A 15,023-nucleotide genomic window follows, 5' to 3' on the forward strand; every position below is an offset into this window, starting at 1 on the left:
ACAGAATAAAGAAACACTTTTAAGCTCTTAAATCCTATTTATATGCTGGTTATTTGGTACAAAACGGCTGTAAGTGACAAGTGACTTTTGTTGAACTCTATAGAGCTCTCAAACATACTATTCAATGTTGTGTGAAAAGGTAGAATTGCACTACATCAGTTAAATATCAAAATGGTTCCAATGTGATATTTTAATCCAGAAATGCAATCAGTTTTGTTCTTGCTCCGATGAACTCTGCTCCATCTACACCCTTAATGTGATTGGCTTACAGATTACCCCTTCATTGTTAAAGTGTATTTATGCCATTGCCACAACAAAATGTTCTCATTGGCTGGTTTCTGATTGGCAGGCAGGTGTCCTAGTCCTAGTAAGCAGTACCACAAATTTAAAGTCAGTGCACACGGTATATTTAACTGTCATGTGCACTGTTGCAAACACAACCACCAACAAGCTTTAAAAATGGCGATTTGAACAAATCTTCTGTTTTTTGCATGCAATGATACACTCTGAAATGTTAAGATGGAGGAAATAACCACCTCATTTTATACCTCTGTTATTTTTAGATATCACACCCAGTTGTAAATTATCATGTATGTGTGCACAGGGACCTGCATGCCCCCTCAGTGAGGAAAAAAAAGTCATCAAGTGTTTCGAGTCCTTACCCTTTCGTCGCTTATCTTTAGCACCTTGGTGAGGAAGAGCAGCAGCAGGTTGGTCCATGCCTCTCTGTGGCTTTCTGAGGTCAGAGCCAAGAAGTACGCTACGGCCTCACTGCACACACTACAGCACACAGACAAAGAGAAACAATTCAGAAATGTATACTTAGACTTTGGGAGAACATTAAACACAAACAAATACTGGATATTATGAAAGAAAGCATCTGCTTCTCTGCCTCGCTTATCAAATGAAAAATTTGCGGGATGGGAATGATGGAGATTGTTTTCGCTCAGTAACTGCTAATTAGAGCCACTGACTGAGGCTATTACAAAAACAATTAGACATTTTCCCCCACGGTTTAAGCTTGAGGAAAACTGATGCAACCTCTGACCTTTTTGCTCCGACCCTGCGGCCCTCTGCTGACATCAACGCCATCTGTTAGCCATTCATCCCCCTCTCACTTCCTCTTCCCTTCACACACAGCTCCCTTGCTCTCCAAATCTCTGTGACCTAATCGCCTCCCAAATCTGCTTTGCACCCCGCACTAATCAAACTTTGCATGTGTGCTGTACATGGCCTCTGGTAAACAAGTGTGTGTGTGTGTGTGTATTTTTGAGAAAAGAGGGAAGAAACGCAAAATACAGGCATGATGACACATAACAGTGTCTCCATGAATTAGGATTTCTGAGCCACTCGCACATGCAGGCACCATCCTTCCTCCTCCTTCTCCTCCTCCTCCTCTCCTCTTTTTCATCTTCTCTCTAATAATGAATGCAAGTAGGAGAGACAGGCAGTGATTCTACTTTATCTTGATATCATCATCAATATGAGGGCAATGCTGGGAGAGAAAGGGGGTGGCGGCTGTTTGTGAGGCGCAGAATAAAGATGCAGCGATGACAGCAGCGCTGACTGAACAATGTAACATCAGTGCGCTGATTCCTTTGGATCTATACAGCACACGGCATCCGTTTCAGAGAACTGCAGAGCTGTGCACACGCCAAGTAACTGACTGTAGATAGCGATCAAAACAGCCTCCCCTCCTGTCCTTTCTTCCTCTGAGGTGGCTATTGACGTTCCTGCCCGGAGAAATGTGATTTCTTTATTCCCACATTGGAGCTGTTGATAAGTCTTGGGCTTAACACCAGTTTGACCGATGAAACAGTCCTCAGCTCAGAGAACAAATGCATATACTCACACGCACACACAGGCCAGGGGTGGAGCGAACTGATGACTATCAGTCGATATTAATATTTCACAGATGTATTGGCAAAAACATCCCTGATATGGTGCCAATTGATTCTGCATGAATGATGGGCCTTAAAGATCTGGAGCATTTTCAATAACTACAAACTGCCCTCAAGACTGAGTATTATTAAAGTCATTCATTTATTCTCATTTTCTTCAGGATGTATAAAACTTATTACAAATAACAAAAAAAGGAAGAACTTTGAACTTTTGAAATCATAAACATAATCAGACCAAAAACTCTCATATTCATCCATCTCACGCACATACACCTAATTAACTTACTACACCAGTTTATTCAAGCGGAAGTTTTGCAGAAAGACGCTCTGTTCTGAATGCATTCATTACGTTTCCATTGCAAACTACCAACAACAAAACCTCCAATTAGTTTCAGTATTTCTGTCAAATTGAGTGTACATTCAGGCATATGCACACATAAATGTATTATTCCAACTGTCTCTAAACATATGTAGTGGTAGTAGTTGAAGAAATGCAGATGGCATCATTAGTGGGATGAAAATAAGCAGCAGCCATTACAAAGATCAGTAGTTTTCTAGTACCTGTCAAGGGAGTCTACACTGCTAATGTGGTGGTCACTGACAAATGCATCTCTGTGCACTTCAACCAGTTTCTGTGGGCAGCTTGTGGTACAGTCACAGGGGGGCTGAAGGTTGACGGCAATGATGAGTGTCAGAACAATATGAGAAGAGTGTTGCATCGACTTAGAAATCATTAAATATCAGTGTAGCTGAGAAGGAGTAATTCTCAGGTCTACTGACTGCTGCCACTGAAGGATCAGCATGCGTCATGCGTTTGTTTCTTACTTGAGCAGTCGTCTCTGGACCTCCTCCCAGGCGTCCTGGCGGCTCTCGTCTGTGTACATGCGAAACAGGATGCGCAGGCCACAGGCCAGGCTGCTGGTCTCCTGCTTCAACAGGTTGGGCTTCGACTTTCCTTTGAAACCTTGAACACACACAGTTACAGTTACAGCCATTTTAAACGTTTTCATTAGGATACATTATCCCCAAACTGTAAAATAAGTACCACAGCCTGAGGTAAAGTGCTAATCACAGTCTAACTTAGTGTCCATTTCCTTTAATCTGGCAACCTCACAAAGCTGCAGATAGTGATTTCTTGCTATACCTGCTTTCCACAGTAAGGTCCTCTGTTCGTTGTTGGAGTTGAAAGCCTTGGCAAAGCAGTGCGACTCCAGCAGGCAGTCAAGCAGTTTGAAGAGCTGTTCTGAGGTCAGGTAGCGATACATGCCCTGGTCCTGGGTCTCCACTGGGACTTCTGCTGCATACACAGCATCCCGCTTCAAAAAGACAAAACACATTGCCAATTATTATTGACTTTAATCACTGCACAGAATTATAGAAGAAGACTTCAAGGAGAGGTAGCATCTAAAACTTCTACACACTTCAACCACTGACAACGATTCTGTTACTAAGAAACAAAGAAAACAAAGAAATAAGTGTCTGTACCTGAGCAGCAGCAAAGTTCTCAGCATCTTCCTTCCTACTGGTGGCAGGAAAAAACACGATGTTATCGATAGTCTGGATCAGCTCCAGCTGCACGACACACTTTATCAGCAAAGCGGAGAATAAGCGCTGCTCCTGGACCTCTGTGGAACATACAGGTAGACTTCCATCAGAACAAACACACAAAAAAACAGCCGCAGTTAGGCTTTGAGTAAAGCGTCAGGCTTACTTGTTGGGGTCCTGCTCCTGGAGCCGTCCTCACACATGCCTGAGGCTGTGCTGTACTGACTCTGCCGACGGTTCTCCATGGCAACCCTATCAGCACTGCTGATGGAATGTTGGTCGTCAGAGCGGGACTGAATATCCACTGACTTCTGGGAAATGGAGTCCTGAGAGCAAAGTGGGCAGAGTTACTGCAAGCTATATATACACACAGTATTTAAAATCATACAAACACAGTACAGGTATATAAATTATGTACAAGAAATGAAAACTGTGTGAAAGAAATAACAATTTTTTTTTAATTTTGAGATATGCAAAAGATATGTAAATACAATTTTACAAATATGGCAAAGAAAAATGACCTGCACAGATGCAAGTACCAAAACAAATAGTGATTAATTCACATGCAAAACAGAAAAATGCTGTGTTTCCTCACCAGCTGTTTGTCTGACAGGCTCTGTGTTGTCAAGTGTTCTCCCTCGGCTCCTGCTGGTCGCCACGTTAACAGCCTGAAAAACAGCCAGAAAAATCCATCAAGCTAAAAGTCATAAAGTGGTTAAAGTCTTTGCTGATTGATATTTGCATTCTTTTATACATATCTGTTTGGTTTGTATTTCAAAGAAAATCCGATTAGATTAATTGCAAGTACGATTGTAAATTGTATTTTCCTGTAATTCCATTTATCACTTTCATTTAGCAACTAATGTCCCTGTATATGAGGAGAATCACTGCATGTTTATTTACATCTACATTTAAAAGCACGGCTTGTTTTCTGACTTTGAAGAGAGGGCTGGTTTTAGATTCAGTGCAGCAGCTTACGCGTGAGGGATGGTGGTCTTGAAGATGTCCAGCATGCAGTTACACGTCTTGTCCCAGGTCTCCGGGGAGAATTTCTCTCCATTCAGGATGACCACATTCTCCAGACAGTTGGTGCCTGACCGGGCAAGCTGCTCGTTATCTACAAACGAACAGATGAAGAGGAGGAGGAGAGAGAGGCAAGGGGGGTAAATTAAAAAAAGGTAAGATGTATCAATATTTAAAGTCTGCTGAGATTTCTTCCTTTTTATCTATTTTCCGATAAACAACCCGAAAATACTAAAAACGTTTATTGATTATTTGCCTAACCTTCGTCTTTTTATAAAGCGATGGGCCAGTATTGATGCAGCACATAAAAGCTCAGAGGCAATCTTTCTGTCACTGCAGCCAAGCCCAGGTCCAGTCCTAATGCCGGTTATTAATTTGACCTCCATAACCTCAAAAGCAACATGTTTCCCCCTTTTCTGTGGCACTGCTTAAAGACAATAAGGACTATCTGGACCCCAACACTGCACACACATTCAACTCAAAGATCCCAGGAATCCTCAGATCCTTAAAGATAAATGACAGGAGATAGAAAGGGTTGCCGTGTGCTCACCTTGCTGCACACACCAGTAGAGCTGAGCAAGAATGTCATCCAGCAGGACGTCATTGAGGGACTCAAAGTATTGGGTGAAGACATCGCAGATGGCATAAAGTGCATGGTTGCAGGTGGTGGTCATCCACTCTGCTTTCTGAGGGTGCAACACAACCTCGGTGAGAATTTCGACACGACACGACAACAAAATACGACAACACAATACTGCAGCTGAGAGATTAGAGGTTGTAGTTTGATAATTGAAACATTCATTTACAATAACTGGTTGTGTCCAAACATCAGCAGTATTTGCACAGAGGTGAAAACAGCGGCAGCACTCAGGATTGGAAATGAAATGAAAGTCTTGTCGTGTACCTCAGTCTGCTGCTCCGGCAGCTTCATGTTGTCAAAGATCCTGAAGACAATTCTGAACAGGTCTTGCCACCAGTGTTTCTCAAAGGTGTGCCCATAGGTCTTCATCACTTCAAACATCACTGTCAGCCCCCTGGGAAATGCACACACAGATCGGTCCTTTCCTTGGTGCTGTAGCTGACATATGTTTTTTTTTTTTACAAGTGTTTTCTATCTTGCAATCAGCAAGGACCGTACAGAACTTGTACTTGTCTTTATTGCTGTCTTAACACTCAATTGAAATCTAAAGGAACAGGTGTTGAAATATCCAGTTTTATGGCTTTAATGATGCATGTAAGTCATGACAGGCTCAAAGGTGAACGCCGCCTACCTGGTCCTGACATCCAGCTTACACCTGTTGATGATACAGGAGAGCTCGAAGAGAATGGGGAACCACCCCCGCACCCACACGCGGTCCTCAGGCGCTACATTCATGTCATCACTGGTGTAGTCTTTGAAGGCCTGCCAGAGAAATAACAGCCATGTTCACCACTGCACTGTTCCTGCCTTGGGAGAGAATTAACTCCTCCTTCACGAACACACATTTCCATACATATTGTACATGCCCCCAATACACACTCAGTCTCTTTCATGCTTTCCTGATGCAGATTCTCCCTCTTTACGATGTCAAAGGTGAGAAAATGATTATAGTAGTATGCCAAAGCTGTACCAGTAAACCTTTACACAAGGTCATTTTGATACACACTGGATGATGTCAATACATGTGAGGTAGACATACTACTGTACGCTTGCACATTAATTCCTCCTGTACTGTACAGCCTGTAAGCCCAACATGTTTAGACTCAAGGCTTAGATGTTAATAAGAGGTATTCTGAATGTGTGTGGTCTAATATTCATGGTCTATCTAATTTGATGCACAGTTATGGCAGCTTTACAGTAAGAAAGAAACTGTTCTGTATAAAACGGAGTCTGATGCTGACCTGTGGCCTCTCTGAGACGTATTTGGCGCAGTGTCGGATGAGGCGGATGGCTTCCATGCTGGTGTCTGGGAAGGAGGCATTACAGGCAAACTCTGACAGACACTTAACGGCATCCTGGAAGGAGTCGATGGTGGCCGCAAAGTGCTTTTCAAATACATTCGCTGGGGGGGACGGGGGGATAGAGGGAGGTTAAGGCAGAATAATAGAGGAGGAAGATAAAGATAGATGAAGGGAAATGAGAAAGAGCAAGATCAAAATCTGAAGAATGTCCACAAGACGAATGTAACCCAAAATAAATTAAAGAGTTTGTCATTGAAGTTATTGTTAGGCATCCGTGTGTGTGTGTGTGTGTGCTGGACTTACTGACGATGTGGCCGGTGGTCTGGAAGGCCAGCTCTACAATGCTCTCGTCCTGGTCAGAAGCAGCCAGGTGGAAGACAGAGAAGATGTTCTTCCAGCCTGAGCGGATGTTCGCCGCCTGGGAGTTAACCATCTGGGCTATACAGCGCACCACCATGTCTCTGATGGTGGGAGACCTGGACAGAAAATAGGGGGTAAGAAGAGGAGGAGGAGAGAGAATTTTAAGGACAGACGTGAAAACAAAGAGGAAAAGGGTTAAGGAAGTTGAGTAGATAGAAAGAGTTAAAGGCAGAGCAGCCGATGAAGAAGCATAAGAAAGTGCAGGGGGGAGGAGGAGGAAGTATGAGAGTCAATCAATTAAAAAGAAGGAAATTCACCTCTTCATTGATGTCAATTATCTTTAAAAGCTCTTGATAACATCCTCAATTCCATTTTCAGGCAGAATCATTATTCCAGCACTGGCTTGTCTTGGCACGATATGTTTTTACAGCAACTGTTGCCATAGTCAAGAGCATTCCTAATTGCTCAGTAGTTATGAATGAGAGAAAAACTCTGCCTCCACTTACCATCGCACACACACACTCACACTCACACACACACACACACACACACACACACACACACACACACACACACAAACACCAACACAGAGGAAGGCAGCATGAGAGAGTCTAATGGACACAGTGCTCTGCAGGGTTTTCATGGCTGCCTGCCATCTCCTCTCTGTTGAGGCTCTCAGCCTGTTCAATCTGTGGGTGGATTTATACTTACACTGCTACTCCTCTTTCACATGAATGAAAAGGGTGCTGCAGTAAAACAGCTTGCTTTTGACGCACGGCATGCACACAATTACAATGGCAAAATCATTTATGACTGATAGCTGTTCAAAATCCATTCAAGGCTGATTCGGACCAAGCAAGGAATAAAAAGGCTTTTACATTGACTGAAAGGGTAATGCAAACAGACTGAAATGGGTCAGTTGAAATGTTGGCTTGCTGCTTTTCTCTGAGTGAACAACCAAACAATGTGCTTACTCACTGCTATAAGAACGACAGAGAAAGGAAAAGACGGAAAGAGAATGAATAACAGACGAGGTCGAGAGCTGCTACAGAGGTTGAGTGGAGGAGGGGAGTGTGAGTCTGCAGCCATGTGAGAAACAGCCCAGAAATAGTAACGACTCAAAGCCACAGTACGAGTCTTGTGCTTGCACCACCCGACACGGCAGACTTACATGGGAGGCTTGACATAAGCATCACTCACAGATAAATGTACCACTTGTCTCTGTACCTGTTCTTTTTCATGATGTGCTCAAAAGGCCTCAGAAAGTCTTTCTGGAATCTGAAGTTGGCCAGCTCCCCCTTCTCCAAAAACTTCATGGACAGTTGCCTGAGAGAGTCCACTGCGAAAATGGCCACATCTTCATTGGAATTACAGCCAACCTGCACAGAGATAAAAACATATTTCAGTTGTCAGTCATAGCACTGTTTTTTAACATTGCATATCTATAACCATTTTCTTAAATTCAACAAGTCAAGTGCAGCTTTCCAAGAACAAACTGTTTCTTCAGGAAGACTTGCAACTGAAAAACAAGCACCTAGATGAACAGAGGAAATGGTTCACGCTCCAGCAGGAAAAAATACTTTTAAAATCCACTTTCCAACATGATAAATGACTATTTTGAGGATTTGATTGTACACTTGCTAAACCCAGTATGCAGCTACTCAGTGAGAAGCAGAGCCTCAGTGAGAGATGTGTGGTTGAATATCATACTACCAGAAAGCTTTTCTGGCAACAATTTGTGTTTATCAGTCACTGAAATCAGCCTTGTGTAAAACAGAAGGTGGGAGAGAAGTAAACAGTCCTCTGCAGGTCACTCACTCCCTTCCCATCAGAAGATACACGATTGTCTCTTTCTATAAAACAGAACTATACTGGATCCATGCCTTAAAAACGTGCTTATGTTTCTTGATTTCCACCCCTGGAGTAACCAATCTTCCACCCACCTTGTTGAAGTGGTCTCCGATAACCTCCCAGATCCTGGACCACTGCAGCCTGATGCGGCCCATGTTGTAGTAGGAGATCTCGACTATTTTTTGCAGGCTGAACATACGTGGGTGTGTGGGCGAGGCCAGCTCATCCATGGACACAGCACACAGCCAGCGCACGAAATCCACTGACGAATAGACAGAAGATGTTGGCAATGAACTAAGAAAGGGTTCTTTGTACAGGCAAAATGACTCGTGACGATCAAAAATAGATTGAATGCACCTGTCTGTGGAGCAATAAGAAGAATACAGTATGTAGCTAGATCAGCTAGACTCACCTATTGCGTTACCATCCAGTCTGGTAGAACCGGTGAATATCCTGAAGCAGAAACATATGTGACAATTATTATAATTACAATTTATAAGCCGCAATGCATGGAAAGATTTTAGACAACACTGATTTGCATTTCTGCCAGAAACATGACAGAAAAATAAAAGGATGATGCAAAAAAGATGTTTGTTTACTGCGTAACCAGTTAATGTTTAACTGCCTTTCAGTTTGTTTTTAATGTTTCTCCACTGCTATAATTTGTACTAGAAATTATGACCAACATAATCATTTGTTCAGTATGACACAGTGTGGTGCTGCGTAATATATGTATGTTATATTTTTCAGTTCAGGGTGACTGCAGTACCTGTCCACAGCCACCACCACACTCTGAGAGCTGGTCTCTCCGATTGACTCCTGAATACTGGCGATCTGCTTACGGTCCACTGTCCCTCCAACTGCAGAGCAAAGCACACAATTACAAAATCTAAAAACAAATATAATTTATGAGCTTCTTTTACAGTCAAGAACTGAGTGTAGTTCTGACCGATTCACTAAAAGTACAGCTCCACTAAAATGTATTCGGTGCTGACCTAGACCCAGGTACTCGTCGTTGCTCTGCTCCTTCGTACTTGCAAGGAAGCCCTCTTTGCCCCGCACCGTCCCTGAGATGTAGCGTGCCTTCACCCCTGTACCGATCAGCTGAGCCAGCTCCAGCTGACTGATGCACTTCATGATCTGAGAAGAGACAAGACAGAGGCATATTTAGAGAAACAAACACGTATACAAAGTGATAGAAATGGACACTAAAAACTAGGACAGAATGGGGGACTAGGGGAACTTATGTTTTTTTAATACAATGTAGTCAAAAAGTAGAATCTTTTTAAAGTAATAACCCTTAACATAACATTGCTGGAATCAGGAAAGGGAGATGAGAGGAAAAAAGATACGTTTTGTGAGGAAATACGAGTGAAAGCCAGGCAGTTTTGAGTGAGATGAGAACAGCAAACCTCGTGCCAGGAGTTGCCCAGGTAGTTGCCGTCGGTGTGGGCCACAGTAATGAGGGTCTTGATGGTGTCAATGTTCTTCTGTTTCATTTCTGAGATGCCAGAGCTGGCTGTCAGCAGGGTGAACCTCGCCAGGGCCTGCACATACGCATCCCTCTCCAACTGTTGCAGAGACAAAAAAGACACGGCGGTGTGTCAAAATACTGCAAGGTAAGAGACACAGTAAGACACTAATCCCCCAGTTCAGACTGCAGCACCTGTATGGAGAAGATGCACGCTATCCTGATGGCACAACGGATCCCCTCCAGACACAGAGAGGCCACGTCGGTGTCGTCACAGTCCTGAAGACCCACGCTGAAAGCAGCCAGGAAGGGCGTCCATGCAAGCTGAGGAACAACAGAGGGATGAGGTGGGCAGTTTGTGTGTGAAACCTGTGTTTGTGCCTCATAGAGTGTGTGTGTGTGTGTGTGTGTGTCCATGTCTGCTTGTGTTACCTTGAACATGGGCCTGACGTGCTCCAGATGTGTGGCGCTGGTGAAGGGAGCCTGGACGTGGCTGACGGCCTCCATCAGAGCTTTGGCCGTCTTGGCCATCTGCTCCATCTCCACGTTGTACAGCAGACGCCTCTGCTTCTCACTGGCCACACCTGAACACACACACAGGTTTTTACAACAACTAAAACAAACCCAGCCAGGACACTGCAGCTTTTCCTTTAACAAACTCAATGTGTCAAAAGGAAGCCGAACCATCTACACAAAGTGTAACTATAGGCCTCTCTCTTATTTAAGTCTTTTTCACAGAACAATTGATGGCAAATGTGAACAAGTCAATGCATTGTCTGTAGATTTTCATTATACATCAATAATGATGTATTTGCTCATTTTAATCGCTGTCTGATCATAGTATTTCCTGTATGACCTTATTTGAAGAGTCACAGGCACTGACTTTATTGGCCAATCAGCAGCAAAATCTGATCAGTTTATATCTGACTTACGTCTCTCATGGCTGCAAGTCTCATTCAAAATCATTACAGCAACAAAAGATATCAGGCAAATGGCTCTGGATAATAACTGGAGTCTTAGCAACTATTATATCTTTGAGACATCCCATAGTGACGAGACTCACTGTGCTTGTTGGATTTCATGGTGAGCTCTTTCGTCTCCTTCATGGCAATCTTTTTCCCCGCAATCTCGTCGTAGATGGCTGAGAGGTATTCCTCAGGTAGGTCTTTGCTGTCGTTGATGCCGCGGTTCATCTTGATGTATTGCTCTTTTGTCATTTTATTCTTCACCTTTGCAGGCAAAAACAAGGATATGGGTCAAAAGCTGCTTATGCAATCACTGTGATTTATGTTGCATTGATATCTGAGGGAATATCTGGTGTCAAAACACATTCCCAAAGGCTGCCGCCTCACTGAGGTGGAGTGCTTACCTGTGGACTGTGAAGGTCTGTTGTCAACATAATGATGGAGTAGGCAAGGACGTAAGCAGTGTCAGCACTGGCGAAGAGGGTTTGCCTGGAAAATTAAAGGGAAGAGGAGGGGAGGGGAAAAACAGAATGCATCATGTTGTATGTGGGCCATGCAAAATCAAATTCAGCTATTTCTATTGTCAGGATCTTGGAAACTCACCCCTGATTGCATTCAAGATATCTTGCTGCAAATTTTTCCATGAGCCGGTCAATCTTCTGGGCTTCTCCAGGGAGCCGAAAGCCCTCCAGGAACATCCTTAGCGCAGAAACAAAGTCTTTGCCCTGGAAGTCCATTTGATCCACGTAGGCGTACATCACCTCTTTATTGAAACGATCATTATCCCCGAGGAATTCTCCCACTTGAGTCTAAGAGAGCAGAAGACGGAGGTCAGTCTTATTTTAACATACTGCAATGTAACATGCAAATTAGAACAAGACAGTCTAAAAGAACCTAAAGGCTGAGCCGTTTCTCACACCCCATGTGTCCAATTTGGTTTGAACTGACTTAGAGCTCGACACTCTCACTAGAATCGCTATGAATTGTTCTTCAACTAACATTCCTCTCGTCATAAGAGGGAGAACATTTATTTCAACACTGTAAAAGGGCAACTTATTTGTCCACACTGGACCGTCTCCCATCCAGTCCACTGTGGATTAGATAAATACATGTTAGACTTCCATGGTTATCCTCTCTGTTTGCTGCTGCTGTGGTGCCACGGCATCTAATGGCCCTTGTTGTCTGACCAGATGTTATGAACACTCTTTAATGCTGATTACCGCTGTGCACAGACACCCTCGAGGCTGTCCAATCAAGGCAGAGTGTGCTCCTCATTAGAGTTAACATTTACGCTGCTTATAGGACTCTGGGTTACAGTGGCTGGGTAGCTGTTTAATGCTGGTGGACAGGCATTAGATTATTGTGTGGCTTCTGAGGGGTTTGGCTAGCTGATGTAAAAACAGAGAAAGCAGCGTTTGATGAGTTGCCAAGCATTTTGCTGCTACTATAGCTCCCAGAAGTTTATTTCCTTTAAGAAGACTCTACAAACAAACCCAGTATAGGTGCTGGAGTTGAATGAGCTGTCTATTGTCCATTAGGGTGCAGACTACAAGACTTTTGCCACAATTTGCCTGTCCCAGACAAATTTCTTCGATCTGAAACAAAAAGTGGAGGCTGGAGATGATGTTCATATGAATGATGTCTCACTAGAATACTGAGATAACTGCAACAACAAAATAGCAAGAGTGCAGCTGAGCCTGTAATGATTTTAAAATGATCTGAATATCAAGTTCAAATTCAAGTTTATCAACGTCAACACAAACAATCACATTGAGGTTATTTAACATTATTTTTTCCCTAATTCTTTCGAAGAATCAGTTTTTTTATTACTTAATTAATTTATAGATAACTCTGTTGTTATGTCTGATGTCATTGAGATTTCTGTATGAAGGTTAAATTATGTTTTTTTTTCTCCTCCATGAGCTCCTTACGGCTTTTGTAAATCCCATCGGTGCTATTTCTACACCCGTCTTCTGTTTGAAACATACAACACGTTATTTGGGATAGAATGCATCACACCTGCACCTCAGAATCTGCTGTGACTTCTCGCTGAATATCAAGATAATTTGATCTGATTTCTCCAAGTAGAATAATCTTGTAATCAGTACACCTCGTGTGAGATCAGTTGTGTAGTTTGTGCACCCTCATGATTTTGAGGGTCTTGTAGTCAGGTGACAGGGTGATTTACCGAATCAAGCCTCTCTTCCTGGTGCAAGAACTGAGCAAGATCCTCCGGGGTTGTACCCAGCATGCCTTGCTCTTGAAGATACTGGATTCCTCTCTTTGGTTTCTTGTTGAACCTGAGTAGAATCCAGAGACACAGAACATGCTGTAGCCGATGTATCAGCAGTATCAACAAAATAAAAATAAAAAATGTATGTGTGTGTGGTAAAACTTACAGGTCAATGCCTTGCTCAATGATCTCCTTTTGCTGTTTGAGGACCTCAAACTGCTCTGGGTTGTCAGTACCTGACATCTGGGTGCTGTAGCTGCCGATGCCAGATGAGGCCGTGGAGTCCAGAGAGTTAATGCTCCCATAGCGGTTTATGGTCTCCGGGGCCTTGGTCTCTGTGCTCTCCTGTTCTGACGGTTTCTCTTGGCCTGAAGAGCAAAAAACACGAGATAAGATAACACAGAAGGGATGAGTATGTCTATTGTTACTGTAAGAAGCAACCGCCTAAAACCATCACAAAAGGTGAGAGTTTTTAATTGAAACTCTGTCGTTGGCACAAACTCAGCCTGGAGGCTTAAAAAGTGAGCTAACTTAAAGCTAGTACTGCGGGAGAGGTACTCCGGTAATTGAAAGGGGAAACTGTAACACAGAGACCAAAATGACCCTGAGGCCCTTCTTAATGATCGTTGTAGGCAGGGAGGGTACGCACACTGACGTTACTCACAAGCACACGAGACCACAGCCTAACACACTCCAGAAAACACACACTTATTCACACAGAGCAGGTGCAAGGCAGGGTAGGAGGGAAGGATATTATAAGAGGTGGGTTATCTAAAAAGCTCCAGGCAGTCAAAGAGGAAGCAGCCAGTACTTAAAGGCCAAGAAAGGTGGTTTTTTAAAGCCTGCTGAGATGAGCTCAGGGATCTGCTGCTGCTGCTGCTGCTGCTGCTGCTGGAGCCGGAGTCCACCCCTATAACCCTGTGCTAGGGCCAGGCGTCTGATTACCCATCGGAAACTCTTTAAAACATTCAGGACAGTGTCACAGTAATGTGAGCTGGCAGTGTGCCTCCCGTTCTCATGCATACAGAGTAGAGAGAAAAGTTTAAGCTTTTTACTGTGGAAATACTTTATAACATTTTCATGAGATTAACAAGCAGCATTTGTTCCCATCAAGGGCAAGTGTTTCTACCATTAGTTTAATTAAATCCATACATGGTTTTGGTTACAATCTATGAGGTGTAAGTGGGTAACGGGAAACCCTACAAACAACAGAGGTTATATAATGCACAACTAGTACAGAATCATCTAAAGCTACAGACACAACAGGCTGTAATTCCCATCACAGCAACACGTTTAGCAAACACTCTGTACTGTTCTACTATTACCTGCTCTGGCTTTGAAGTCAGAAAGAGGAGAAAATGACACAACAAGGGACAATTGAAAGAGTGAAAGTGGTATATTTTACTCAGACAATTCAGTGTTTTGTTTTCATAAATCATATTGCACTTCCATTGTACGAGGAAGAAAATAGTCTTCGTCTGAAATCCCCAACAGCCAGCAGGGCGAATTCTACTTCCAAAATTCTGACCTACGAGCTCCTGCTAGATTACTAATGAGTTGTCATAAGTTTTGGCAAGATTACATCCCTGCGAGTGAACACAACTGCCTCAGCTGGTTAGCCTTGACAGCTTAGCCCGAGGCTAGCCTGTGGATAGTCCCAGGGACTTGTGGGATATCTTTCCAGCCCTTTCACAAAGTTGCACTTGCTCCGTAGTTTCAGCTCCTCCTTTGGA

General features: G+C 43.4%; 1 protein-coding gene across 5 annotated transcripts in view; it reads right to left on the bottom strand.

The window, feature by feature from the left end:
- The window catches only part of arfgef1 (ADP-ribosylation factor guanine nucleotide-exchange factor 1 (brefeldin A-inhibited)), a 49,467-nt gene that overhangs the window by 1,485 nt on the left and 32,959 nt on the right, over positions 1-15,023 (bottom strand). For all 5 annotated transcript variants that reach the window (XM_070928486.1, XM_070928483.1, XM_070928484.1 and 2 more), the window contains 25 exons: positions 13,457-13,658; positions 13,246-13,357; positions 11,661-11,866; positions 11,462-11,546; positions 11,156-11,321; positions 10,525-10,676; positions 10,288-10,416; positions 10,034-10,192; positions 9,617-9,761; positions 9,391-9,481; positions 9,034-9,074; positions 8,714-8,883; positions 7,998-8,149; positions 6,714-6,886; positions 6,351-6,511; positions 5,741-5,871; positions 5,374-5,503; positions 5,020-5,155; positions 4,425-4,563; positions 4,042-4,114; positions 3,613-3,772; positions 3,387-3,526; positions 3,046-3,217; positions 2,727-2,865; positions 663-780 (listed from right to left, as the gene is read on the bottom strand). In XM_070928486.1, coding sequence (XP_070784587.1) covers positions 663-780; positions 2,727-2,865; positions 3,046-3,217; positions 3,387-3,526; positions 3,613-3,772; positions 4,042-4,114; positions 4,425-4,563; positions 5,020-5,155; positions 5,374-5,503; positions 5,741-5,871; positions 6,351-6,511; positions 6,714-6,886; positions 7,998-8,149; positions 8,714-8,883; positions 9,034-9,074; positions 9,391-9,481; positions 9,617-9,761; positions 10,034-10,192; positions 10,288-10,416; positions 10,525-10,676; positions 11,156-11,321; positions 11,462-11,546; positions 11,661-11,866; positions 13,246-13,357; positions 13,457-13,658 — 3,482 coding nt within the window. The remainder of the gene's footprint in view (positions 1-662; positions 781-2,726; positions 2,866-3,045; positions 3,218-3,386; positions 3,527-3,612; positions 3,773-4,041; positions 4,115-4,424; positions 4,564-5,019; positions 5,156-5,373; positions 5,504-5,740; positions 5,872-6,350; positions 6,512-6,713; positions 6,887-7,997; positions 8,150-8,713; positions 8,884-9,033; positions 9,075-9,390; positions 9,482-9,616; positions 9,762-10,033; positions 10,193-10,287; positions 10,417-10,524; positions 10,677-11,155; positions 11,322-11,461; positions 11,547-11,660; positions 11,867-13,245; positions 13,358-13,456; positions 13,659-15,023) is intronic.

This window comes from Enoplosus armatus, chromosome 21, assembly GCF_043641665.1.
Source record: "Enoplosus armatus isolate fEnoArm2 chromosome 21, fEnoArm2.hap1, whole genome shotgun sequence".
NCBI classification, from domain to species: domain Eukaryota; kingdom Metazoa; phylum Chordata; class Actinopteri; order Centrarchiformes; family Enoplosidae; genus Enoplosus; species Enoplosus armatus.